Here is a 26162-nt window from a genome sequence, read left to right as displayed (position 1 = left end):
AACTGATCCATTTGTCTGCACACCATGCTCAAATTTAGATTGATGAGCGTCAGCGGTGTGACTTTCTAACAGAGTTACTTGCCTTTGTTTTTCATGAAAAATATGTGATAATTTCAATTGCATTTTCAAATTTTCATTGGCAAATTTCATTGTATTTTCAGTTTTAACCATTTGCACTGTAATACTCTTCATGGAAAAATTAACACCTGATGATAATAATGAAAACAAGGGTAATCAGGAATTTCTTTGTACCTCAGTATTAATAAATACTACAGAAAAAATCAATATTTTTATAAATGAAAAAACACAACCTCAATAATTTTACATAATGCACTTTTCATTGTATAAAATTTTTGGATATCATATCAAAATAAATGAGCAAAATTAAAGGTGTGACACTTGCTAATATTTAAATGTGAGATGGGAGAGTTTGAAAAATAGAAGAAAAAGGAGTAGGTTAGGCGCGATGTATAGAATTGTTAAAAAGGATGAAGCGTGGGAAGATTTATGGCAAGGGATAGAAAAGCCTAACTTGAAGGGAAAAAACTACCATAATTTCAAAATAAAAATAAGGACTCAAAAAACAAATAAGAAAAAATACTCTTTTTTAAATAGAACCATAATTGATTGGACCCAGCTGCCTGGGGGTTTGTTTGAGCCCTTTCCATCCAATTTTAGAAGTTTTAAGAATAAATGTAAAGCAGCCACTGGGTAATAAACTTCATTGTAGTTATTAAAATATTGTTTGTATGTGATGTGGATGGCATTTCGTATGTGATGTGGGAGTTTGTTTGTATGTGATGTGTAAGTGTCATTGTATGTAAGAATATTTTGTCTCTTATCTGTTTTTATAGTGCGTGTATGTATGTAATTTTTGTTGTAAGGGTTATCTTTGACCAAACTTGACCGTTGCCACCAGGAAAATCGCCTAATTGCAACATAACTGTAAAAAAAAATAATAAAAATAATCCCTAACAAACTTAAGTAATTAAGTGTTTAAAACTTTTAAAGGACTATAAATAAATAGGCATTACATTTAGGTTGACAAAACATCACTTATCTGTTTACACTGGTTCCACCCTCAGATATATGGTAACAAGGAAGTCTGCACGGAAAAAAATGCTGCTAAAAAAGATTTTTTTATTCCCGTCTCATTTTGGGAAAAAACTCCAAAATTTCAGGCAATTTAAAAGTGTAAACGTTAATAACTTAAACACTAAAATGTTGGTGCAATAATGTGTTTTTAAAACTTTTAGTGGCCATAATTAAATATTACCTTAAGCTTAGATAGAAAATAAGCCTTTTATTGCTGTTTCTTCTCTGAGATATAAACTTATGAAAATTCAGTAATTTTTAACAGACATGTCAAAAAATGACTGTTATTCAGATGAATATTTTATTTTCCGGAGTGCTCCAGTTTATATATTTCAAGAGGCCATTGTGTCCTTTGATATTTATCTGAATCCCAAGAGGTCAAGGGTCAACTCAACTCCCAAGTGTTACGGAATGACCTAAGTGTACACTTCAGAGGCAGAAGTGGTTTCCTTCCACGGAGTAGTGTGTAGCAGAAGGCGATTGTCCCAGGCATTCATTTCACTAGCATGCTGACACTTAATTCATATATCATCTATTTCCATGATTTTTTCATCATTTATTGAATCCAAACCTCTTCTTTGCCAAATGAAGGATCAGCTTAAAGTTTTGGGTGCATATTACCTGTATAAAGAAAATTTAAATTTATCAGGGAAAAGATATTATTATATCAACCTCATACTGAGATCTTGATACTCCTTTAAATCACTGTGTTATGTAATTTCCATCATTTATCGAATAAATAAAAAGTTCAGCACTTCAAGCTTGGATTTTGAAACTCTTATGGTTTCATTCCCGTTGACATGTTTTTAGTATCAATCATCGTAATGCACATAATTAAGAATACGATCCCTGTATGTTTTTTATTTCCCATCATATCTCCTGCCAGTTATTAGAATATTAATGGAAAATTGCATTTCACTACTCATTTCAAAAGTAGGCTGCTGTACCTCACTGCATTCACTTTCTATTTAAATTTTGAATAATGAAGTTATAGTTTCTTAGTCATTGAGAATCAATTGCCCCGGCGATTAGGGGTAGCGGCCTCGCCTACCAACCCAGTAGTGGTGGGTTTTTTACCACCTTAAGCTTGGGTATATGTAAATGTTTATTGTTATAGTATTGTTAAAAAGTATGATGTTAAAGGCCAAAGTGCTGTTTTTGGATTAATGTGAAGCAAATTGTCTCATTTTTATTTCAACGTGTTTCAAATGATAAGCATGCTCTGTGGGTGTTGCCCCACGAATGAGATCCCTTCTTCAGGTTCACTCACACCCAATTCCAATGTCCCTAAAAATTTCTGCATTTATTTGATGTAATCAAATTTTGAAAAACCGCTGCCTCTTGGGGATCATGATGGTGCAGTGGCCAGCATACTGGCTTCCCATCCATAGGGCCCGGGTTCAAATCTTTGAGACGGCAGATATTTTTGTGTGGTATCCCGATCCCTACTTGAGGTGCTTTGTGGAGAGCACTTGGAGTGAGTACGCTGCCTATCGGATGGGACATTGAATGGTGAACCCCTTGGCACCTTTCGTTAAAGAGTGGGCTAATGCCGAGGCCGAGTTTCCCTTCCTCCTTTCCCATCCACTCCCAATGGTGCAAATGACCTCGGCTGTCAGTGGCCTTCCCAAAAAAACTACTTCCACCACCTCCACCGCTGATTTTTCGCCAAAGAATGAAAGGACAGCTCCAGTTACCAAACTGATTGGTTTGCCCTTTCAAGGTTCTGTTCCATGACTCGTTCATTCATAGAGGCATATTATCTGACGTAAAGTTAGGATGTGCATGAAAAGTGCATTTATAGAGAAATCTGTCAGAAAGAAAAGAAGGCAAAAAGAAGAATGCTTGAGTCATACCTGACAAAAGAGCATGCTAGTAAGAAATGACATAGGGGTCACCTGCTTGTTGTCATAAGTTGGAATACTAGTACTAAGTAATCTGCCAATGCAATAAAGATGCATTAATTAGTCTTGTATCATAAAATGTCATATTTCACACCATTCATTTTGATTTTAAGGTTTTCAGCTTCTTTGCCTTGAAATAATGTGAATTCCAACAACCAAAGTAGAAATATTTTTAAGTCATGGCGCTTAAAATCATGCCTTACTCTAAAGGATTGCAATGATTACTGAAGTTAAGCTGGGAGTTTAGGGTAAGTTAAAATAAATCTTGCTGTAAATGTACCATATGAATTCTTGATATCAGGATTGACTTCATTGCTCAGTTTCATGCCCAGGGCTAACTTGGGATATTTTAAGTACGCTCACTTCACAAATGTTCTATTTTTTTCCCATAAGGATACATTATTCAATAAAAATTTGTTGTAACTCTTGATTTTATCCTCCTGTTGTGTGTTATTTTGTGATTAATAAGTGTTTTTGAGGGAATGAGCTCCGGTCCAATGCACTAAATTCTTGATGTGGTGGAAGTGCTTGTGGATTCTGATGACCCCTAGAGCTGTTCCCGTAGGAGCAATGAAAATTGCTCCTGGTAGAGTCACCCATGCCAGATAGGTTGAAGGATAGGAGCCAGACAAAGGGTATTCTTAGTAGCATTTGTTCCTCAGTTACAGTGGTCATCATTACAAGACGGGTTTTTAATGAAACGGGCTGCCCGGCGTTGAACCTTCTCAATTTCCCGAATGAGGCCTTTTTCACTCGGATCCCATACGCCGCATGCGTATTCTAAATGAGGCCTCACAAGAGCGTGGTAACAACATTCCTTGGCCTTCGAGTCACTTTTGTCGACAATGCGTCTAATAAATCCCAATTTTTTATATGCTTGACCGCAGACTTTACGTATGTGAGTCCCCCAAGTTAAGTCTTTTGTGAATGTGACACCTAGGTATTTTACCGTATCAACTACTGCTAGGTCACCTCCAGCTGATTTGTAAGCAAATCCCGTTGATCTTTTAAAGAAATTTACCTCCGAACATTTATTAAGATTTAATGACAATCCCCATTTCGAACACCATTAAGTAATGCAATCTAAATCCTGCGCTAGAATAAAACGATCCTCATCCCCAGATATCTCCCGATAAATCACCGTGTCATCCGCGAACATCCTAATTTTACGTTTTACAAGTGTAGTGTTTATTTCAAAAAGATAAGGCAGGTGTGGCGGGTTAGGAAATGGAATGTAGGAGCATCAAATGGATTGACAAGGAAGGAGTATCAGCAGGCTATAGAGGAAAGTATGAGTGAGAACAGGGAGCTGGGTACTATAGAAGTCGAATGGGAATAAAAGGAAAAATCATTGCATACAGTCTGAGATACGCGAGGAAAAATATTATTTGAACCAAGGAAGATTCAAGATAGATGGAAGGAATATATGGTAAAGGCATTAGACCAGCAAGAATAGACATAAGATAGAAAGGGCATTGTAGGAATTTAAATCAAATAAGACCCTAGGGGTGAATAACATTCCCACTGAACTGCGTAAAAGGTTAGGAAAAGGTGGGAGGAAGAGTTTATAAGGACTAATTCGTAGCATTTATGAGCGAGGATTTTGACCGTAAGACTTAGTCAGATCAGTTTTAGTTCCCATTCCAAAAAAGGGAAAGGCAGCCATATGCGAGGAATACAAAAAATAAGTTTGATATCCCACGCAGCGAAAGTGGTTCTCAGGTTAATCAACAAAAGGACGGAGAGCCAGGCAAATGATTGCCATGGGGATAATCAATTTGGGTTTAGGAAGAGGAGAGTTATGTGTGGTGCCATTGCAGTATTGAGGTTATTAATCGAGAGGAATATAGAATGCAATCAGAATGTATTTGCCTGTTTCGTAGATTTCGATAAAGCGTTTGATAGAGTGAATTGGGAAAAACAAATGAGTATATTGCAGAAATTAGGAATAGATTGGAGGGAAAGGAGGCTAATCCGCAACCTGCACATGTTTCAGACTGCTCAGGTGCGAGTGGGGAACGGGGAGTCCGGATGGGCAGTCTTACGAAGGTGTGTAAGGCAGGGTTGCCCATCATCACCTGTGCTGTTCAACGTATACTATGTGGAGGAAATGATTAAAGAGGCATGGGAAGAACTGGAGGTAGTGTTCCAAATATATTCAACAGATTCAGACGAGATGTGGTGGAAGTTCCTAATTATGGGAAACAAATTTGCACCTTTCCACAGATTTATTGTAACGTACGACACGTTTCAGTTCATTGAACCATCTTGAGGTACAAGACCTGTACCTGAAGATGGTTCGATGAACTGAAATGCATTGTATGTTACAATAAATCTGGGAAAGGTGCAAATTTGTTTCTCTCATACTGGAGGTAGTAATGAAAGTGGGCAGGGAATTCATGAAATTAGTTAGGTTTGCTGATAACCAAGCTTTAGTTTGCCAGTCAGCCAATGGTTTTCAAGCATTGATGAGTGAATACAAAGTCAGTGTGATAAGTATGGGATTAGAATAAATGTAAACAAAACAAAGGTTATGTGGTTTTAATGAAAGTAAAAGTTTAGATTCATAAACTAGAGCAGGTGGAACACTTTCTGGGAAGTTCTTGTTTAGAGTCTTCTTTTGTAGAAACCCATTTCATTTGCATTAGAGAACCTAGTTAACTGTAAATTGTAGTCAGTAATCAAAGTCTGTAATTTTTCCATAAATGGTGCAGTGGCATTACAATCACCATAATTGTGTAGTAAATATAATGCCTCATAAACCACCACATGCAGTACCCTACTTCGCATGCAAGTAATTTCAACTCCATATGATCAATTATGCACATAACATCTCTGGATGGCCCTCTTTCTATCTCTCATCCTCGGCTGACACCATTTTCTGGATATTCCTTTCCATTTTTCCGTGAAATATTTGCCACCTTCTGGATTGGAACTCCAGGCCTCTGGGCAGGAAGCCAGGTTATTATCCACCACAGCGGCCCAAATCCCACCCCTATCTGGTGATATTGTCTTAAGTTATTTGAAGTTTTTCTGCCAGGAGATCCGATGATAATGAAGTGCCCTAGGTTTATGGAGAGTGATGAAATAATGTGGAAATAATTATCCACACGTTTCAAACACATGTTTCACATCTGCGAAACAAGTAGAGTTTAGAAGAATCTATGATTTATGTTTCACATGGCAATAGTTTATCTAGTATTTCAAATGTATGGCTGGAATAATGATGGAAATGTTATAATTAATTTGAATCATACCCATAGAAACTTGCAAAAGAAACAAAACAAAGGTGGAGCACGAATGGTTTCCTTGGTAGTTATTACATCTTCAGTTCCTTCACGACTTGCAGCCACAGACAAATTATCAACAAAACTTTTGTTTAAAATATAATTTTTGCCTTCTGTACTCTGCAGCCATGATTGAATTAGGGATAACAATAAATGTTACAGATAAAAAAAAATAATATCTCTTATAAACAACTTAAGCTTTCACTAAAACAATTTAAAAAGCTTCTAGACTAATAGGGATCAAAGAAAAAGTTCCTAATAGATCTAAAATAATCCACTGGGGCGTGGAAACCTGAAGACTACGTGAATATACATGAGCAGACCACAAAGTGTTAAGGGTGGACGGTACATCCCCATCAAAGACCTCTCCGGCACCCCCTCTTAGTATTGCATCATATTTTCTCTTGAGTGTATTCTCCCCACATTGCCTCTCTCACTGCCTGAATAGTCTTCCCATTGCTTCCTTTAGTTGAGTCAGTCGGAGATCGAGGTGACAAAGTTTTGTGAGTGAAGTTGAAGTGAAGCAGGGTCGTTCCTCAAGTAGTGTGTTCCAGAGCTAGTATTTTACACCAAATTCTTGTTCATTACATTTATTTTTATCTCTGAGCCAGGAATGATAATGCATAGCCGGAACCATGTTGCCATTTAATAGTACCATGAGAGCCCTAACATTTTAGGAGTGGTGAATAGAAGCAGTGAAAATGCAAATCAATCATCTCTTTCCACATTTTGCTGAAGCTTGTTTGTTTTTGCATGATTAGATTGGCAGCTGGCTCACCCCCATCAATGCTGCACTACACATCGTGGACTGATTGCTGGTCTCACCTCTCAAGAACTGGCCAACTCAAGAGAGGATCAAGTCTTTTATGGCGATATTACTCTGGTCCGCAAGTGAACATCGGGGGCAGGATTGTTCCACTAACAGTCGAACAATTCAAACAAAATTAACTGTGGTGAACATGATCGACCTTTCACAAAAACAAATTCTGTTCGATACTTATAGCAATTGCAGAGGATTTATTTAGTGCTTAGCTACTACATCCAACTTCATCATGATGTGCGATTATTGTTTGGCTATGTTAAACATTATCAATACATATTTATCTTTTGGAGCATTTTCAGAATTAGGCTTATCATCTGCCATGACTTTATGAAGGATATTTTTCAGTCATATTCTTGTATGGCGTGTAGTACTGATAATAATAAAGAATATATTTCTGTGGTTACAAGTTAATTTTGGTACATCTTCATTTTTTGTGTTGCAATAATGTAAATATCTATTAAACTTTAGAAAATGAGGACCTTTTTCTAAGTACATTGCCTTTAGAGTCATTAAAGGTTGAATGTATGCAATGACTCAATTCTGTTAAATTGCAGTCTTGGGAGAGAATATGTAAGTATTTACAATTAATAGAACAATTTGCATGTAAGTTATTTTCATGGAATATTAGCTGTACTTTTAACCTTTCTTAATATTTTCCGTAGAATTTCAGTGAGCAGATGCCCCACTGGATTAAAGAGGAAACTAATACAGATCAGAAAATCAAATCAGTAGGTTAAAATAATGAATGACCATTACCTTTTGTCCTTGAAGCATAAAATGTATTGCATTTATGTATTAGATTTCATTTGAGCCACATAGCTAACATTGTCTTAGCTATATCATGAGGTGCATGGCCATATTTGACTGCTGCTTCAGCTGTGACTGATTTAGCACTAAGATTTGTTTCCATGCATATCCATGTTTATTATTTATTAGTGTAAAATTTGCATCTTACCTATGTTTTCTTTGCTGTCGCATTCATATATCATGTTGTGCACCAGCTACCTCTGGTGCAAATGAACCGAGGCATGTCTTTATATTTGCTAGTGTCCACAGCTTCAGGCATCTGTGGTAAGTTTTTGAATGCATCATCACATAGAATGCTAGGATGTTGCTGAGGATAGGAAAGTTGGAAAACACCAAGTGAGAGGTAATATAGACATGTTAGGTCGATGGGAAGTGAAATGGAATGATAGTGGGAGTTATTGGAGAAGCAAAAATTTTATGTTTAAATTTGTAGATTTCACTATAATTCTTGTGGAATCCGCAAAGTTTCACGAGAATTGTATTGCACTGTGTGCTCCACTAGAATTCTAGGGGAATCTGCAAAGCTAGTCATCCCTCAATTTATGCCTTGTGTGAGAAAATTGCACCAAGTAACAACTGAGACAGTCTTACAACAAAAGTATAGCTAGAAAACTGTAGTGTTTAGCTGAAGAAATAGGTAAATATGACTAACAGATTGTATAGACGCAACAATAGATGTGGGTACATAGGGAAAATGCTGATAGGTACAGAAAGATATCAGTTAGACTATAATGAAGGTTGGTAACGATTTAGGACTACCACAATCAATTTACATAGTTTCTCGAGAGCAGATGAAAATTTTGATCACAATTCGGTACTCAAGTGTGATGTTAAATGTAAGAGAATGAAGAAGTATAAAACAATGGAATGCGGGAGACTTAACTGGGGCAAAAAGGAAGGAGTACCAGGATACAGATGATAAATTACGAGAGAGGAAGGGGGGCATGGGAAGGAAGATGGAAATACTTCAAAAAAGGAATAATGAACGCAGCGGACGAAACAGTATGAAAGTTAAATGGAATAAGAGTCAGGAAGTCGTGGATTACAGAGGATATGATCGGGAAGATGGATGAAAGAAGGAAATGGAAGACTGTGTTCTCCAAATTGGGAAGAGGGAAGTACAAAGAGCTAAGAAATAAAGTGAGGAGAGCAAAGGAGGCATGGTGGAAAGAGCAGTGTGAGGGTGTGGAGAGTTGAGAGAGGCATGGTGCAATGGGTGTGGTGCACAGGAAGGTTGAGGAGCCGTCATTAGGCTATAAGGAAGAAAATTCAATGTACTCTCTTAAATGTGCAGTCGGTTAAACATTAATCCCAAGAGGATGAGGTTCTGGCAAGATGAAGAATATATGGAGGACTGTGTATATGGTAAAGGACATACAGCTTCGATATAGAAATGGAATATGTTTTTGTAGATGGCTTAGAACCTGGAATATTTGTCTAAGAGATTGAAAAAGCATTAAAGGAAATGTAATCAAAGAAGGCAGTGGGATTAAATGAAATTCTGGGAAAAACACTCGGGATTAAGGAATATGAGAAATAAGTTAGACTCATCTCAAGGGACAAAAAGTAGATGGTAAAGACTTTACTTTGAATCATTAACAAGAGTATGGAGAAGAGAGCAAATGAGTACTTGAGGCAATGGTCAGTGTAGGCTTATAATAGGGAAGAGGTACGCATGACGTCATAGCAATGATGAGATCACCAGTTGAAAAGAAGAAAGAGCGCAACCAGTATGCATTTGTGTGCTGTGTAGATTTTGGAAAGGTGTTGGATAAACTGGGAAAAATTATTGAATATTTTGCAGAAGACGGGAGTAGAGCAGAGGGATAGACAACTGAGGCAGAATGTGTTCATGTTTCAGGCTGTGCGGGTGTGGATAGAGAATGAGGGATGAGATGGACCGTCCTATGCAAGGGCATAAGGCAGGGATGTCCATTATCACTTGTTCTTTTCTATATGAAATGTGGAGACATTTTTAAGCTTGGCATGGGAAGGGCTGTGGGCAGAAGTAGAAGTAGGGGGGGAACTCTTGAAATCAGTTAGATTAATGAATGATCAAGTGTTAGTCAGCCAATCCGTGAAAGGATTACAATCATTTCTTAGCATATTACAGAGTTAATGTGACAGTATGCTATGAGAATTAATCATACAACCGGATATGTATGGAGAATCAATGTAGGTAGTTGGGATATTGTAAGCATTAATTTTGCGATACCAAGAAGTTAACTTGAATTTTTCTTGGTGATTTCTTCATTTGACTAATAATGTTCCAAAAGAATCAACTCCCTCTGGCTCTCTTTAGCCATTTAGAACTTAGTTATTTACTATCCTATTTATATGAATATATATCTTCCAGAAAAGTGTTTATTATGGTATACATGATTTGAATAAAAAACATCGGTAAACGTTTCAGAAAGAAAATAGATTTCAGATATTGCTACAATTCCTCAAAATTCTTCAAAGTTAATCCCTTCAGCATCGACACTCTTTTGCCTGCAGCTTTTCTACAACTCAAAGGCTCCCTGGTAGGCGGAAGTTCCTTGAGCGTGCAAGCTTCTTTGGAGGCACTGTGGGTCCCATGGTGCTGTCCTTGGTGGGAGGGAGGATTTCACTTCACTTTTGGCAATCGGAAATAGTCAACTGGTGCCAAGTGGGGACTGTAAAGTGGTTGGGAAATCGTTGCGGTGCCGTTGCAGGTCTTTACATTCAGACACTCGACTCTGCTCTTGGTCGTCCGTCAAGACCTTCAGGAGGATGGGGTTCGAATCCCAGCAGCGGCAAATATTGTTCAGTGGTATCCCGATCCCTACTTGATATGCTTTGTGGAGGGCACTTTGAGTGAGAACACCATCCATCGGATGGGACGTTAAGAGTAGGCTAATGGCGATGGCAGGTTTCTCTCCACTCTTCATCCTTTCCTGTCCATCCCTAATGGCACAAATGACCCCAGCTGTCGGTCGCAAAGGGAGGGAAGTACGAAGAGCTAAGAAATAAAGTGGAGGGAGCAACTAGGAGAGCAAAGGATACATGGTGGAAATAGCAGTGCAAGGAAGTGGAGAGAGAAGAGAGGCAGGGCGAAATGGGTGTAGTGTACAGGAAGGTGAAAGGGGCTATTAGAGTTTACAAAAGGTAATTCCATTAACACTATTAGAGCCACACCAGGTAAAATATTAAGCGAAGGAGAAGAGGATATGAAAAAATGGAAAGAACATTAAGGAGGACTGTGTGCTAAAAATAATAGGCCAGGGAGTTTGAACATAGGAATGGAATACATCAATGTTAGAATAGCTTAGGACCAGGGAAACTTGACAGTGAGATAAAAGAAGCATTAAAGAAAATGGAATCAAATATGGCCGTGGGAATAGGGAAAAACTATATGGAACTTACCCAAAATAAAGGAAAATGAGGAAAGAAGAGTTTTTATGGCCTCATTTGCAGCACAATAGAGAGAAGAGTTGGTCGGAAGGCCCTGTTGTATCAATATCAATACTCATCCCAATAATGGGAAAACTAGCGACATATGAATACTATAGGATGCTGCTAAGGTGGTACTAAGGATCGTCAACAAAAAGATGGAGAGTATAGCAAATGAGTACTTAAGCAAAGATCATTTGGGGTTTAGAAAAGAGTGGGGTACATGTGATGCTACTGTAATTATGAGGTAGAAAGAAACATATAGTTCAGCCAGGATGTATTGTTATAGTTTGTGAAGGGAAGAAAATTTCATTTGGGTTCAGTGTAGTCTGTAAAACATTAACCCCAAGAGGTAGAGGTTCCGATAAGGTGGGAATAATATGTAGAGGACTATATACCCACTGTTTACGAACTAATCTCAAGTGCAATTTTTCTGGAACCAGCAAATGTGGGGGGCACCCAGAGAACAGCAAATTGCAAGGTCTGTCCAAAAGCAGTAGAGATGGTCAATAAAAAAAAATTATAACCAGAATTGATACAATCACTCAAAACTCTTCGAAGTACCCCCCTTGTGTGTTCACACACTGCTGCAAGTGGGTTTTTCACGCCTCCTGGAGGGCAGCGTCTAGGAATGCTGCCAAGTTCCCTCATCAGGGTCTGTTGTAACACTTCCACCGAGCTGTGGTGATGTCCTTTGGCAAGTATTTGAGGTGAGGAAGAAGTCTAGTGGGACATTGTCAAAAAAATTTGAATCCGCCCTCACATGGTCGAGAAGCTCTCTTGGCAGATCCGCATTCGAGTTTCCTTTTGTTCTTAGTCAGAGAGCATTCGTGGCACCAACTTTGTATACATATCTCTCTTGTTCCCATGTTTACGGTCACGAGTCTATGGATATCACTTGTAGGGATGCCTGTTCGTCAGAAACCATGGATGTACTTAATATGCAATCCCTGTCCAACAAAGCCTTCATGCTTGCAAGATTTGGGTCACCTTTTGAGGTCGAAGGGTGTCCTGAACGTTCGGTGTCTTCAACATCTTCTCTACCCTCCCGAAACACCTTGTGACACTCAAAAATACCCGATCTACCCATGGCGTTGTCACCATAAGCTGCCGTGAGCATATCATGAGTCTCTGGTTTTGCCCAATTTCAAAAAATTTGATGGCGTAGCACCGTTCAAATAACCAGTTCATACAGACAGAGCGTAAAGAGGTCATATTATAGAGGTTTTGCAAACAAATGATCTGTGCACCACAAAGGCTGAGAGCCACCAGCCTTTCCTGAAACCCGTCTCTTGAATCCAGCCAGAGAAATCTTCCATCTAGCTATCTGGGAAAAATAAGTAGTAATACTTTTGGAACCGACCATGTAAAACATACTCTGAATCAGTTGAATATCTCTCTAACCATTTTAACCCTGGTGTGCTAGATATCATGGAGAACTTCCTCTTTCTTGCAAGGCATCGATGATAGGGAGATTGTGACTACTTACTTGAATTAGGAAGACTTGCAGTGGACTATAATACTGGCAGTTGTCCGGAAACAACCCTGATAACCAGATGGTGTTTAGTTTAACCAGTAAAGAAGTACAAAGAAGACCTTTTGAGTTGAAGAATCTCTCCTTAGCAAAAGTAGTAGACATTTTGTACTCTTGGTGAAAGTACAATGTGTGCAGTAAACTTTCTAATTGTTATGAATTCCAATCAGCATGCTCTTTTTGGGAAGGGATGGATTTGTCAATTGAAGTTGATTTGGAGTCTTTGATAAGTGTACCCATTACGGCTAATCATGAGGTGCCAGCCCTTGGAGTAGTAGCAAATCCCAAACAGAATTCAAAGGTTACTTTCAATAGGATTTTAGATAAGTACAATGCTGTTTTGTTTAGATTCAGGGTCAATTAAGGGTGAACGTGCAGTCCTAAAATGTAAAAAAGGGAGATATTCAGTATTTGCCCAGGCCAGGCGAGCATTTTTGCTCTCAAAGGAAGGATTCAAGCAAAGGTGCACAATCCAGTTAGTGAAGGGATTTTGAAAAAGGCGGCTGCAAGTCCTTGGGAAATTCTTGCTGTTCCAATTTGTGAGGCAAGGGATAAAATTAGATGGTTCAGTGATTGCAAGTTAAAAGTTAATCTTTTTTTGGAAATATATAAATGCTCATTGCAAATAACTCCTCCATGGCAGGAGGGCCAATGTATACGCTCACCCAAAGGCCAGTAGACAGACTCAATTTGTTCAGTGAGTCATTTTGTACTTTGAGAAGGATTACTGTGTCATATAACCTTACAGTACTTTTTAAATGTGTGTGTAAATTGTTGCAGTTGCATCATGCTATTTTTTAAATCTACTATGTGTGTAATATGTATTAATGATAATCAACTTTCTTTAAAGCAATTATTTGCATCATAATTGATTCAAAATTGAGATTAGTGTCACTACACAAGGAATGTAATACAATTGGAGGCTGTTGTGTTGGGGCCAGTACTTGCATTTGTTTTTCAACTCTGCATGGGGGGGTATTCCAAGATCCTAGAAACTTAATTTAATTCGTAAATTCTAATGATTAGTTATAATTTAATACTATTTTATTAATTGTTTTCATGGCTGAGAAATACATCCTTTCTGGCTTTTTTCAGTTTTTACCTGTATATTCATTGTACACAAATTCTATATTTTTTGGGAATATTTTTACTATTTTTTCCACGAAGCAATATCATGGATTCTAAACCCTACACTGACGTCATCAGCTGATTTAATAGCTCTGCTTTGGTTACTAGCGACATATTCATAAACAATAATGACACAAAATTTGCCCACAAATGAATCTTTGAAGGACATCTGATAGAATTTCATCCAGGTTTCAAGTACCTGTTAGTCTTCCTCTGCGTGGCACAATCATTTGTTTTCTCTCCCTAAGATAGGAGTATAGTGATATATAGACTTGATCCTTATGCCTATTAAATGAAGAATATTATGTATCTTTTCACTGTCCTTCATTCACGTACAACTAGTTTCAACGCCCAAACGTCATCACCAGGCACCTACCTTATGATGACGTTTTAGTGTTGAAACTAGTTGTACGTGAATAAAGGACAGTGGAAAGATACATAGTATTCTTCATGTAATTAACATGAATATCCACAAAGTTGAGCCAGGAACAATTGAATATCCTTATGCCTATTTGAAAAAATATTTCTCTTGGCTTACTAAGTCATTCGTGTTAGTAAGGTAACAAATATGTTAAAAGGGCTAGTTGCTGCTATTTATTTCTTCCATAATATCATCAAAAGTTGTTATAAGGGAATGTTTTGTAGATTTACCTTTTCTATAGCCAAATTGAAAGTTAGAAAAGTTTTATCTTTTATAGAAAAGTTAATTATCCATTTTAGATAACATGTTCAAGGGTTGGTATAAAAACTGTTGAAAGCTTTAACCTCAGCTTCATCTTACCAATTGTAAAGGCATTTTAAGCACAATCTTGACCAAATTATGCTTAATCTTCAGACTAATATAAAGCAGCCCATCAATTTTCTCTTGACTACAGTGTTTATTCCTTCAGCCTATGATTGAGTTTCTTTTTTACATCCTACTTAATTTGTCCAATGTACTTGTCTCTTGGTCTTCCTTGCAGGGAATTCCCTTCTATTACGCTTTCAACTAATCCATTGTAACTCTATAAGGTGTGTTTCCATTCATTTTAGCACTTCTCATTTGCCGTGGAGTGCTCTCCATTTTGTCCTTTCCTCCTCCTCTGCTCTTCCATACACTTTGTCCTCATTCCTCACTTTATGCATCCATGAATAACCTCCAGCGCCACGGTCCATAGGCTCCTTCCCATTCTTCACCCTGGTCCACTGTTCTCATGTTGTGTTCCTCTGATCCATAGCAGGAGTGGAATGTGCCGTAAGAAAGTCTTGAACAACTGCTTCCTTGGTTGCAGTCTCAGTGGTAGTAGTTGCCTCTTCTCCATGAGCACCTTCTTAGCTTCAGCTATTCTTCCCTTGATTTCACTCAAACTTCTTCCATCCCTGGTTAAACTTCCGCTGCTCAGGTGCAGATTAAGGATTCCATTGTTGCTGCCAGTTCTTCAAGAGGTGATGGAATATTCTTCTGTTGCTGTAGTCCACTCCAGTTGCCACTTGTGTCTTCATCACAGTGTTTCATTCAATGTCTTTGAGGAGCTCCAAGTCCAAAAGTGTCATATACTACAAAATGTTTATGTGTTTCATTTTTTAGGCAAGCACTCTCAAGCGTTGTCCTCTAATGTTCCTGGGTTTTTCCTGAACCTGAATTGGTCTTCCATGAGATTCTCTCCTATCTTTCCTTCTACTCTTCAGATAATTATTGGATCGAGAATTTTCAATGCATGAGATATCAGGCTCTATGTTCTGTGATCTCTGCTCTCTTCTGTTCTTCGATATTTTAATGATCTCATTTTTCGCAATGTTCTCGGGCAGCTTTTCACTGTTGCAGCCATCTTTGATTATAGTATATTAGTATATCCTTTGCTTTGACCATGATTGCCTTGATTATTCCTTGTTGTTCCTCAGGTCTTTCGCAGCTGTCGACTTTTCTTCCAAATCTTTATGACCCCAATTAGTCTTCTCCGTCAAGATTTCTTCTTTAATTAAGTCACTTCAAAGGATTTTCGGCCCTTGGTAGATCATTTCAATGCATTTTTTCTTGCTCTGAAGTCTCACATCATTACTTAAAATAATACTAGTGACTGATGATGTGGATGCACGGTAAGTTTTTGCTTTTTAATTACATAATAATAAAGTAATCTTATGATGACACTGCAGTAGAAAATGCTGTGCGTATTCAGTTCTATCGTATGAAATTATATATACTCAACTCCGAAAGATAGTACTACACAGTAAATCCAGTAGAAACTACAAATAGCAGTCAAGGTAGACTTATCGGCAAAAGACTACCTTTTGATCTCGGTAGCACAATTCATCAATATTATGATTAAATATATCTTTTGTGGATCCATTTTATTTAAAAGTGAAAAACATTTGATCACAAAGTATTGTCATTCGCTATAAGAATGATAACGCATAATTGATACTAAACAATGCGTCCGCTAGCATTTAATGTTTAGCACTTTTACTCTTTGCCTTAACATAAAATAGCAGAATGACCCCGTCAGGTTGAGTTAAAAGTAAATGAGTAAAGACTAACCCATACAATAATGTCACACCTATTCAGTTTCAAATGATTAAAATGCGATTGGGATAAGGAAAACAAAGGCAAGCCGAAATAGTGAAGACACAAAAAAAAGTAGTAAACAAAAATGTGAGGTTATCTCATACATTTTTTGCAAAAATGCATACCCCTAAGTAACTACGCCCTAATCCCAAGGTGGGGCTTGATCTGTTTCTTGATTAAAACCTCCGGGAATGTTGACACTACTTTTTAAATTGTTTAAGCTCTCGGAAGTTCAGGCCTTGATTTCACTGTATTAATAATAATAACGCATTAGTTATTCGTAGCATAGTACTTATTCGCACGCTTCCGCCTCTACGCCATTTAGTTCAATGACTTCTACATCGCATTAAAAATTGGGAATAAAAAAGTACAAATCACCCACTAATCGAATTCTTTTATTCTTTGAATGATAGAAATTTGTTCATAACATTCGCTCTTTCTATCAGAGGTTCACTGGACAGTCATTTGTTTACAATCTTACTTGGAACAATCTTTGGCAACGAGGCTCGATTTTCACGCTTTGTCATTGGAGGAGAGTGAACAAGTTGAGTTGAGAATTGATAACATCACTCCCAACTAAAGAAAACAGAGTATACATCGCCATTATATATAGATAGCTGCCGAATTTTGTTAAATTATTTCATCCGTCTTATGTCAGTTATTTGTGAATCGAATAATGTTCTCGTTAATTTTCGTTCAGCGCTGATAGTATTTACAACCAACAAATGAATGCGCGCTTTCCCAAGCTCTTGATTACGAGGTAGCCAAAAAGCACATCTATTAGAGACTCAAAATAAGGTGATAAATTTATGTTTTTTTTATTTTACTTATTCATTGGCTCTAGAGATAAGAATTAGTTTTGGTTATTGATTAAGACATTGGTATACATCTCTTTGGTGAATTAGATCGTCGTAATGTTTTGGAAATACTCCCAGCAGTCTTATCCCCAGCAGATTGATTATCTGCTCGACAAAAAAGTAAGTTCATTTTCATTTAATTAAGCCTATGATTAGTTAACATCATGTTTTTGGAAAAACTTACAGTAAATGTTTTCGATTTCCGTTAGGATGTTACCCTGCAGGAACTGTTGGATGAAGAAGATGTTTTACAAGAGTGCAGGGCCCAAAATAAAAAGCTCATCGAATTGTAAGTTTGCTCAGGTTCTATCCGTTTTCATACCTTCATTGGAATTTTAGTGGGAAAATAGCTACTTTGTTAACATTTAACCCGCCTATGAATAGCATTATCGTACGCAGACGAATATTTGCGTACGCAGATTCTAAGTGACTTAACTGAAATTGGGGCCCGGAGAGCTAGCCCACGAATATCTACCGCCCGTTGAAGCTCTGGATTTTTCAGTGATACCAACGTGTATATTTTTGCACGAAGTAACTAAGTAAATCCCCAAAACCATTGCACTAATCTCACTACAATGGAAATATTATACTCGGTAATACTCGCTGTAATCACTTGTAATTGCAAGACCGGGATGAGTTATGTAGTATATGATATACGGCCCTAGAAAGATAACTACACTGAAGTTAGCCCAAGCGGGAGGTCGTCTTTTATACCGAAAACAGAGTTCATAACGAAAACGTTTTCGACAATATCTCCTCAACTCGAATAGTTTTTTTTCTCGAAAATCACCAAAAACACTCGGCATTCCTCCTGTATCACGTCGTACACATTCACCCCACAGTCATAGCCTAATTTAGGATCCAGGGCCCACTGCAGTCACCAGAGTCGCCCTTTCACACCAAAAATAAGAAAGAACGTAACAATATCTCCTAAACTAGAACATTTTCTTTTCTAAAACTTGGCATTGACACTAAACCCACTTTACTCTATGAGCAGCCTTTTGCTTACCCCCTGCTCATGCCCTAGTTTAGGACCCAGGGCCCACGGAATGTGACTACGACACGACATTGAACTTGACCCATGGTGATAGGTTTTTTCACGTTAATTCTTTTATGTACTCAATGTATTATCTCTAATACGACCCCTTTTTTCTTCCTCAGTGTCACATAGCAGACCATTTTTTATGAAAAATACCCCATTTCAGCAATCTGTTTCTTAATTCATCACTTACAGTTTGTTTTTTTTTTCATTTTTGCACCACTTCCCGCCCACGGTTTCCTCATTTTCACAGATTCTGCTGCTCCTTCACTGCTCTCCATTTTCTTTCTCCGATAGCTTCAGCTGCGAAGATGGGATTTGATGGAAAGTATTTAGAAGGTATGTATGAATAACTTTGTTTTTATTATTAGTAGTATTCATTAATACAGCACGGTTTTAGTATAGCTGCAAGTTATTCCACATCACCTGAAGAGGTTACTCGCTAGATGCATTTCTCTTGGTGCTTGGAGAAGAAACGAGCGAAAAAGAGATCCCCGGGAGGTATATGGGAAATTGCTCGCTCCTTCACTTAATTAAAAAGGGAGCATCTCTAACTCTGTTTTAAGAGATTAACTCCTGTTTAATTTTTTTCAACAATAGATTCATACCTTTGATGTTCAAATGAATTCAGTCTAACTCCCTCCTTTTTGGGTGCCCCATCCACCAGATGAATAAATTTTGAGTGTTGAACTTCTTCTTGAAATTTACGGAAGAATGTTTAAGAATGACGATAACCTCTCAAAACAATGTGCTTTTAGCGTTCCGTTTACATTGACGAATAAGCTTACTCCGTCAATCATCCTTTTCCCCCCTAATAATGAAAGTAGTACAAGATATATTTTTTATATATATGAAAAAGAAATAAAAAAAGCCATAAACACAGTAATAAACCCAAAGATCGGTTTTGTATGTGATGGTAGAGTTCATCCAGTACTAAGCCTGACGGTGTTTGAAATTCACACATCAGTTATGTGGGGGCCAGTTCCTTTCCCTGTGCCGGTTATGGTTTCCCAGGAAGATCTTTACCGGAAAACTCACAAAGCTTGGGTGGAGCTGCAGGTGCCCAGAGACTTGCCCGGGAATCAAACCCGGGCCCTCTAGTCAGTAGTCAAACACTTTACTCTCTGGACTACCATGACCCTCGAAAAAGATTGTGGAACTTACTTTTCCGCCAATTCAAAATTGCATTGTTTAATGCCACCAGAAGCGCCCTATATTTGGCACAATGCCAAAACTTTGGTGCTGGTATCACGGTTAACAATGTTATTCTGCATCCCTGTTCCATAAAGTTCTCACTAAGGAGCAGTAGCTACCCCTTAATGAGTGAAAGTAAGTCCCCTGTAATGAAATCAGTCAGTAATGGTGGGCATATTAATTAATGTTATCGTCTCTCAAGTTTAAATGGGTGAACATTGTACCTTAGTGAAGTCATTGCAACCAATCAATACAATGACTTCTTCGTTTATCGCGTTAACAATTTGGGTCCTCCTCTTCAACTCCTCGGTTGTCTGTCCTGAGACACACATTCCGATACGGGCAGGATTAACTATAAAACCACGAAGTAAATGATATTAGAAATAAGCAAAACTACCGTACGAAAGAGTAATCCTCATAAAATCCAACGCACCATCTTGCAGCTCATACCCAATGTTTGAGGCGACCCTAACAAAGAAGGAGTCAACCAACATCTCCGCCCCGAACACTTTTGGTCTCTCATTCTGAAACGAAGGAAACAACATGGAAAGCACCTTAAATGTAGCAAGTGAAAAATATGATGACACAAAAAAATGTAATTCGTATAACGGGGACACATTTTTACGATTGGATATAGTACGTGAGAAGATGAAATGTGCAGGTCACTTACCACGGAAATCATTATTGTAACTAAAGGGAAATGTTCACATCTCTTTGAAAGTTGACGAACGCACCTGGTCAAAAAACGTAACGTGTTTCTTTATTCGTGGAGAGGATTCATGACGGACGGACGAAAACGAATTGGGAGGCAAAGGGTGTTGGGTGACCATCGGATAAGGGTAAATCCTGCACATCGCTGCACGCGATCCAAGTCGACAAACAATCCAACCTCAAGAGAATCCCATATACTTGCAGCATTTTTTAAATGAGACCTAACCAGCAAAAGATCACATTTCTCTTTCACCTTTTCATCGAATTAACCGAGTACTCTTCTATTAAATTCCAATTTTTTTTCTTAGCTTTCCACATATCCCTCGTTCATGTTTCACCCAGGATACAAAGGACATTAATTCCGTAGTTAATTGGCCGATGATGTTTTGGTTTACAGAGATATCCGTAATCCTGAGGATAAAGCAGCTTAACGCCCACGGAAGTGTTTGCATGCGTAGAAAATCCATTTAAAGTAAGCTAGCAGCTTACAAACATCGATAAACGATCAGAATAACGTGAGTAGTCCCACACCCTAGCAGTGCCTTGCAGGGTATAATGTAACCTATCATTATTATAAATGAGTAATAGCATTGTCAATCAAAAGACCCAATTAAGTTTGCCAACGTCTGCTCTTCTTTCTAAAATGACAATATATCTCACTTTGCCGCTAGTTTCCGAAAGGAATTGTTGCCCTATTAAGCGGTGGCTTTATCCTCAAAAGGTAAACAACTATGCGCTAGCACAAAAACCCTGGCAAATGACAAAGACATATCTAACTTAAGCAAGAAAGGGTTATGAGGAAATCCCCGAGAGAGGAGCCTGCAAAATGTGATAACCATATCGCAAACTCTGTCATGAATATTGGGAAACAGGGCAGTTTCATTTTTCCCGTCAGGAGTGGGAGGAAATATTTGTTCAAGGAAAATTTGTTAGAGGGAAATGGACTAATATGCTAAGTAGACAGTTCTTTGCGATTAATTCGCGCTGTGTTTTTCCTGTCCGAGACTATCGCATCCGAAGAGGCAGCGGTAGTATTGTGATTAGGGCGTATTGTAAGCATAATGAGTGCAAGGTCTTTAATATAATGGTAGACAATCCAAGAGTAAGTGATAGTGGTGAGGTGTTCTTCAGAGTTTTCAGCAAGAGCCAAGAAAAACATGGCGCCGAATAATTTGGTCATCCTCTTCGTGGATCAGATAGAGATGCTGCAAAAGTAATTCTAAAGAAAGAGAAGCCATCTGTTTTCCGAAGTAGAGCGGGTTTATCTTCAGACGAGGGTTCTTTGGAAAGTGGGAATTTGCAAGGCTTGTATTCTCTTAATGTTCTACAACGCATGCGGATGGAGAGCAAAGCCGAAAAGGATTTCAGCAATAATCCCGTATATGATTTAATTCAAGTGTTTATGGCAGAAAGAAAGGATGAGGAGAGATACATTCAATTCTTAGGACTCCCTTTAACAGTATACTGTTTTTCATTGAAGCAAGTTCGTCTTGTGGCTTCCTTGTCGAAAGAAAGCCGACCATATCTCCACCTAGATGCAACGGGGTCTGTCGTGAAACGCCTTCCCGGTTTTCAAAAACGCGTTCTTTATTATGCAGGAGTTCTTAACATAGGAAATGTAATTATTCCCATTTTGGAGCTAATTAGCAATAGGCCCAATGTCAATGCGATAGCCAACTTTCTATTTCAGTTCCGTCATTTCGCTAGCTCCATTAAAAAAGTAAATTCACCTATATTTAATGAAATCGTGTGTGATTTCAGTTTTGCCATTGTTAATGCTGTAAGGTTTGGCCACGTTGCACCCTCTCCCAGTATTTATATGATTGTTATGGCATGTTTATTTGTAAGATGGATGCCAAAATTGAAGTTCCCGTATTCATCTGTTGTGCTCATTTTATGCATTTGGTGGCGCGACATCTTGCTAAGGCATATCCCAAAAAAAAAATCAGGAAATTCTTGCAGCTGTAATTGGCTTGATAGTTACGTCAAATTACATGAGCGTCTTGGAAAATATTTTTAAAAATGTCTCCATTATATTGGAGTGCGTGAGGCGAGGTGATGCAGTTGCGTGTGAAATCCAAGAGATGGTTACGCAGAGCTCAGTGACTCCTTCAACCGTTATCAGGAAAGACTTTTCCATTCCTCGGGTCCGTTAAAGCAGCCTTTATAAGAGTAGTCCTTTTTATCTCCTTTTCACTGTCATTGCGGAAAATGCAAACGTTGAGTGCTGTGGGGATCCAAATCCCTTTTTCAGTCCTAAATTTTTATCTACTTTTTTGAAGCATTTCTTACTGTTTGTACCTCTTTGGTCGAACATTTTGAAGGTCAGAGATGTATTATCTTCATTTGGACCACGATATAGTAACGCAAGCGTGGAAAGGTGGTTCGGAATCATGAAAAACACGATTCTGGATTATAATTTACGTTTGCCATGCGGTAGATTTTCGAGGGCTATCAAACCCCATGTCTTCTCTCAAGCAAAGGAAATTTTTTTACAAATCCCCCCGCACAAAGTAAACGCCGCAAGGCCAGTAAATTTGAAAGTCTCGATAATTTTATGGTGGAGGAGCCTTGGGGGAAACGGAAACGAAGAACAGGAAAATTAAGGGTAACTTCTACTGGAGAAGGGATCACTGATTTCTAAGTGGAGAATCTTGGTAGATCTAGTGAGACCAATGGAAGAGGCAAGTGATTCCAGTTATTGGGTTAAGAAGGGTGACAGGGTAGCCATAAAACATCGGCCTCTTACTTTTCACGAAAATGGCATAGTTTCTGATAAAAGTTGCATCGATAACTGTGTAAAACTGTGAAATGGATTATGCCAGGCATTACAATTTATTCATGACTTTTATAAAGAAGCAGAATACGTTAAGTAAGGGAAAAAAACGTCCCAGTAAACTGAGAACAATAAGGGTGCCATTCGGCAAACAGAGAGATAGCTGTAACTGTGGGGTGCAGACGTGTTTTTTCATAACTCAGATAGCAAAAAATATGGGAACTGAACAAGATATTGATGCCGACGAGTACCGGAACAAAATCGAAATAAATATATTACAGTCCCTCCCTAAAGTTAACGAAATATGCCCTTTGTGCGATCGGGTTAAAATCCATGGAAGTACAACGTGGGTTGTGTGCGGTGTGTGTTCCCGATGGTATCATCTTTCTTGCGTAGATAAAACTGCCGCCGCTTCCGACTACGAAAATATGGCTTGGTCGTGTGTACTGTGCACTAAATGGATAACATTAGATATTCAATTATAAGATATTGCAGACAGCTGATTAATTGGCCTTGTGGCTATCCCTTGGTTGTACATCGTTTTAGCTTTGAACGCACATTATAAGAGGACAGGCGTTTATTTTTTGTTGAATTTCCTCCAATACAAAGGTTAGCCAACAGTGTCTATACCTTAACCTACTACCACTGAGGTGCTTTCCGTCTATCTGAAGATGCGGGGGACAGAAAGCCTCAGAAAAGATAGCATAGGAACAAATAAAAATAGGAAAAGGGAGGCGGCAATGATGATATAGGATCTGCGGTCCGTTCCGTTTATCTGAAGAAGCGGGGGAAGGGGAATGACTTAGGGAAGATTAAATATGCTTAACTACAACAAGACAATTTCATGCTACTGACATATTAACGGATTTCATAACAGTAAACCAATAACAACAAAGGTTGAAAAATTCCACTATTTTATGGTAGGTTTCGGGAGATGCTCCCTTTTCAATTAAGTGAAGGAGCGAGCAATTTCCCATATGCCTCCCGGGGATCTCTTTTTCGCTCGTTTCTTCTCCAAGCACCAAGAGAAATGCATCTAGCGAGTAACCTCTTTGGGTGATGTGGAATAACTTGCAGCTATACTAAAACCGTGCTGTACTAATGAATACTACTAATAATAAAAACAAAGTTATTCATACATACCTTCCAAATACTTTCCATCAAATCCCATCTTCGCAGCTGAAGCTATCGGAGAAAGAAAATGGAGAGCAGTGAAGGAGCAGCAGAATCTGTGAAAATGAGGAAACCGTGGGCGGGAAGTGGTGCAAAAATGAAAAAAAAACAAACTGTAAGTGATGAATTAAGAAACAGATTGCTGAAATGGGGTATTTTTCATAAAAAATGGTCTGCTATGTGACACTGAGGAAGAAAAAAGGGGTCGTATTAGAGATAATACATTGAGTACATAAAAGAATTAACGTGAAAAAACCTATCACCATGGGTCAAGTTCAATGTCGTGTCGTAGTCACATTCCGTGGGCCCTGGGTCCTAAACTAGGGCATGAGCAGGGGGTAAGCAAAAGGCTGCTCATAGAGTAAAGTGGGTTTAGTGTCAATGCCAAGTTTTAGAAAAGAAAATGTTCTAGTTTAGGAGATATTGTTACGTTCTTTCTTATTTTTGGTGTGAAAGGGCGACTCTGGTGACTGCAGTGGGCCCTGGATCCTAAATTAGGCTATGACTGTGGGGTGTATGTGTACGACGTGATACAGGAGGAATGCCGAGTGTTTTTGGTGATTTTCGAGAAAAAAACTATTCGAGTTGAGGAGATATTGTCGAAAACGTTTTCGTTATGAACTCTGTTTTCGGTATAAAAGACGACCTCCCGCTTGGGCTAACTTCAGTGTAGTTATCTTTCTAGGGCCGTATATCATATACTACATAACTCATCCCGGTCTTGCAATTGCAAGTGATTACAGCGAGTATTACCGAGTATAATATTTCTATTGTAGTGAGATTAGTGCAATGGTTTTGGGGATTTACTTAGTTACTTTGTGCAAAAATATATACGTTGTTATGACTGAAAAATCCAGAGCTTCAACGGGCGGTAGATATTCGTGGGCTAGCTCTCCTTGGGCCAAGTTTAGTTAAGTATTTAAGTGGCCATTTAAACCTGATCTTTGCGGGTTCAAAAGGATTAATCATTGTCTGCATGATGGTATCTTTCTTTCTCTTTAATTGCATTTTGTCATGTTGCATTATTAATAACGAATGGATTCTTTTTCAGCCTAATAAGGCCAGAAATTATGGAAGAGCTAGTTACGTTAACTACCGTCGAGCCAACAGCGGGACCCGGCGATGGGGATGGATCTTGTGATACACCCGATGAGTTCATGCTGTACAAACACCCAAACACAGCATGTGAACTTCTTGCCTGTGATATACCGACCCTGAATGAGCGATTGGCTGGAGATGAGTCCCTTATGACCCGTCTCTATTCGTTCCTTGAAACCGAACCACCGCTCAATCCACTGCTGGCATCCTTCTTCGCACGCACTCTAGGAGTACTTCTTACTCGTAATTCTGAGCAGGTAAGATTTAAGTACACTTGTGCGTGAATATCTGATACATAAATAATTTTAAGTTGTATTCTAGGAATCAAGATTTATAGTGATCAGTCCATTATAGCATTTGATTTTAGCCATCAAGTTCCATTAAATATATATTTATAACTGAAGGAGTTGAAAAGTTATTGTGTCGGCAATTATTATGTTGGCTAATGGAGATTAATCAGTGCTTTAAATGGCCGTGGTGAACTAGAATTAACCAGCAAATGTCAAATTCGCCAATTTATATAATAGTCTAGTTTAGACCTTATATTGCCTTCTAGATGGATTCGGTGGTCATAAATATATCCTAATTGCCATAACAGTAACTGAAATGCCGAACCTGTTCATTTGCCAAACTGCACAAATGCCTGAAGTGAGTGGAGAGTCTGGATGAGCAGTGCTAAACAGGGGGCAATTATCACAAGGTTTTTTTTCGATGCATTTGTGAAGGAAATGGGAATTGAGGCAAGGTGTGGGTTAGAGACAGGAGTGAAAGTTGGTGGGG

At 38.4% G+C, this 26162-nt stretch overlaps 2 protein-coding genes across 4 annotated transcripts in view; both read left to right on the top strand.

Moving 5' to 3' along the window:
- LOC139689679 (mitochondrial carrier homolog 2-like) overlaps nt 1-7514 on the top strand; it is a 24666-nt gene extending 17152 nt beyond the window's left edge. Inside the window, exon 6 of the mRNA XM_071586869.1 lies at nt 7048-7514. Coding sequence (XP_071442970.1) covers nt 7048-7234 — 187 coding nt within the window. The 3' untranslated portion in view covers nt 7235-7514. The remainder of the gene's footprint in view (nt 1-7047) is intronic.
- Nucleotides 7515-17079: 9565 nt separating this feature from the next.
- Nucleotides 17080-26162, top strand: part of fmt (phosphatase 6 regulatory subunit 1-like protein fmt) — a 79919-nt gene continuing 70836 nt past the window's right edge. For 2 of the 3 annotated variants that reach the window (XM_071586866.1, XM_071586865.1), the window contains exons 1-4: nt 17081-17332; nt 17440-17511; nt 17601-17680; nt 25336-25639. In XM_071586866.1, the coding sequence (XP_071442967.1) occupies nt 17449-17511; nt 17601-17680; nt 25336-25639 (447 nt within the window). In that variant the 5' untranslated portion in view covers nt 17081-17332; nt 17440-17448. Of the gene's footprint in view, nt 17333-17439; nt 17512-17600; nt 17681-25335; nt 25640-26162 lie in introns of all 3 variants that reach the window. The other variant, XM_071586867.1, reaches the window with a different exon arrangement.

The sequence above is a fragment of the Hetaerina americana genome, unplaced genomic scaffold (genome assembly GCF_022747635.1).
Source record: "Hetaerina americana unplaced genomic scaffold, ioHetAmer1.1.p SCAF_27, whole genome shotgun sequence".
Taxonomy (NCBI): domain Eukaryota; kingdom Metazoa; phylum Arthropoda; class Insecta; order Odonata; family Calopterygidae; genus Hetaerina; species Hetaerina americana.
The sequence above is the reverse complement of the archived record's forward strand: the minus strand, read 5'-3'. Positions and strand labels throughout refer to the sequence as shown.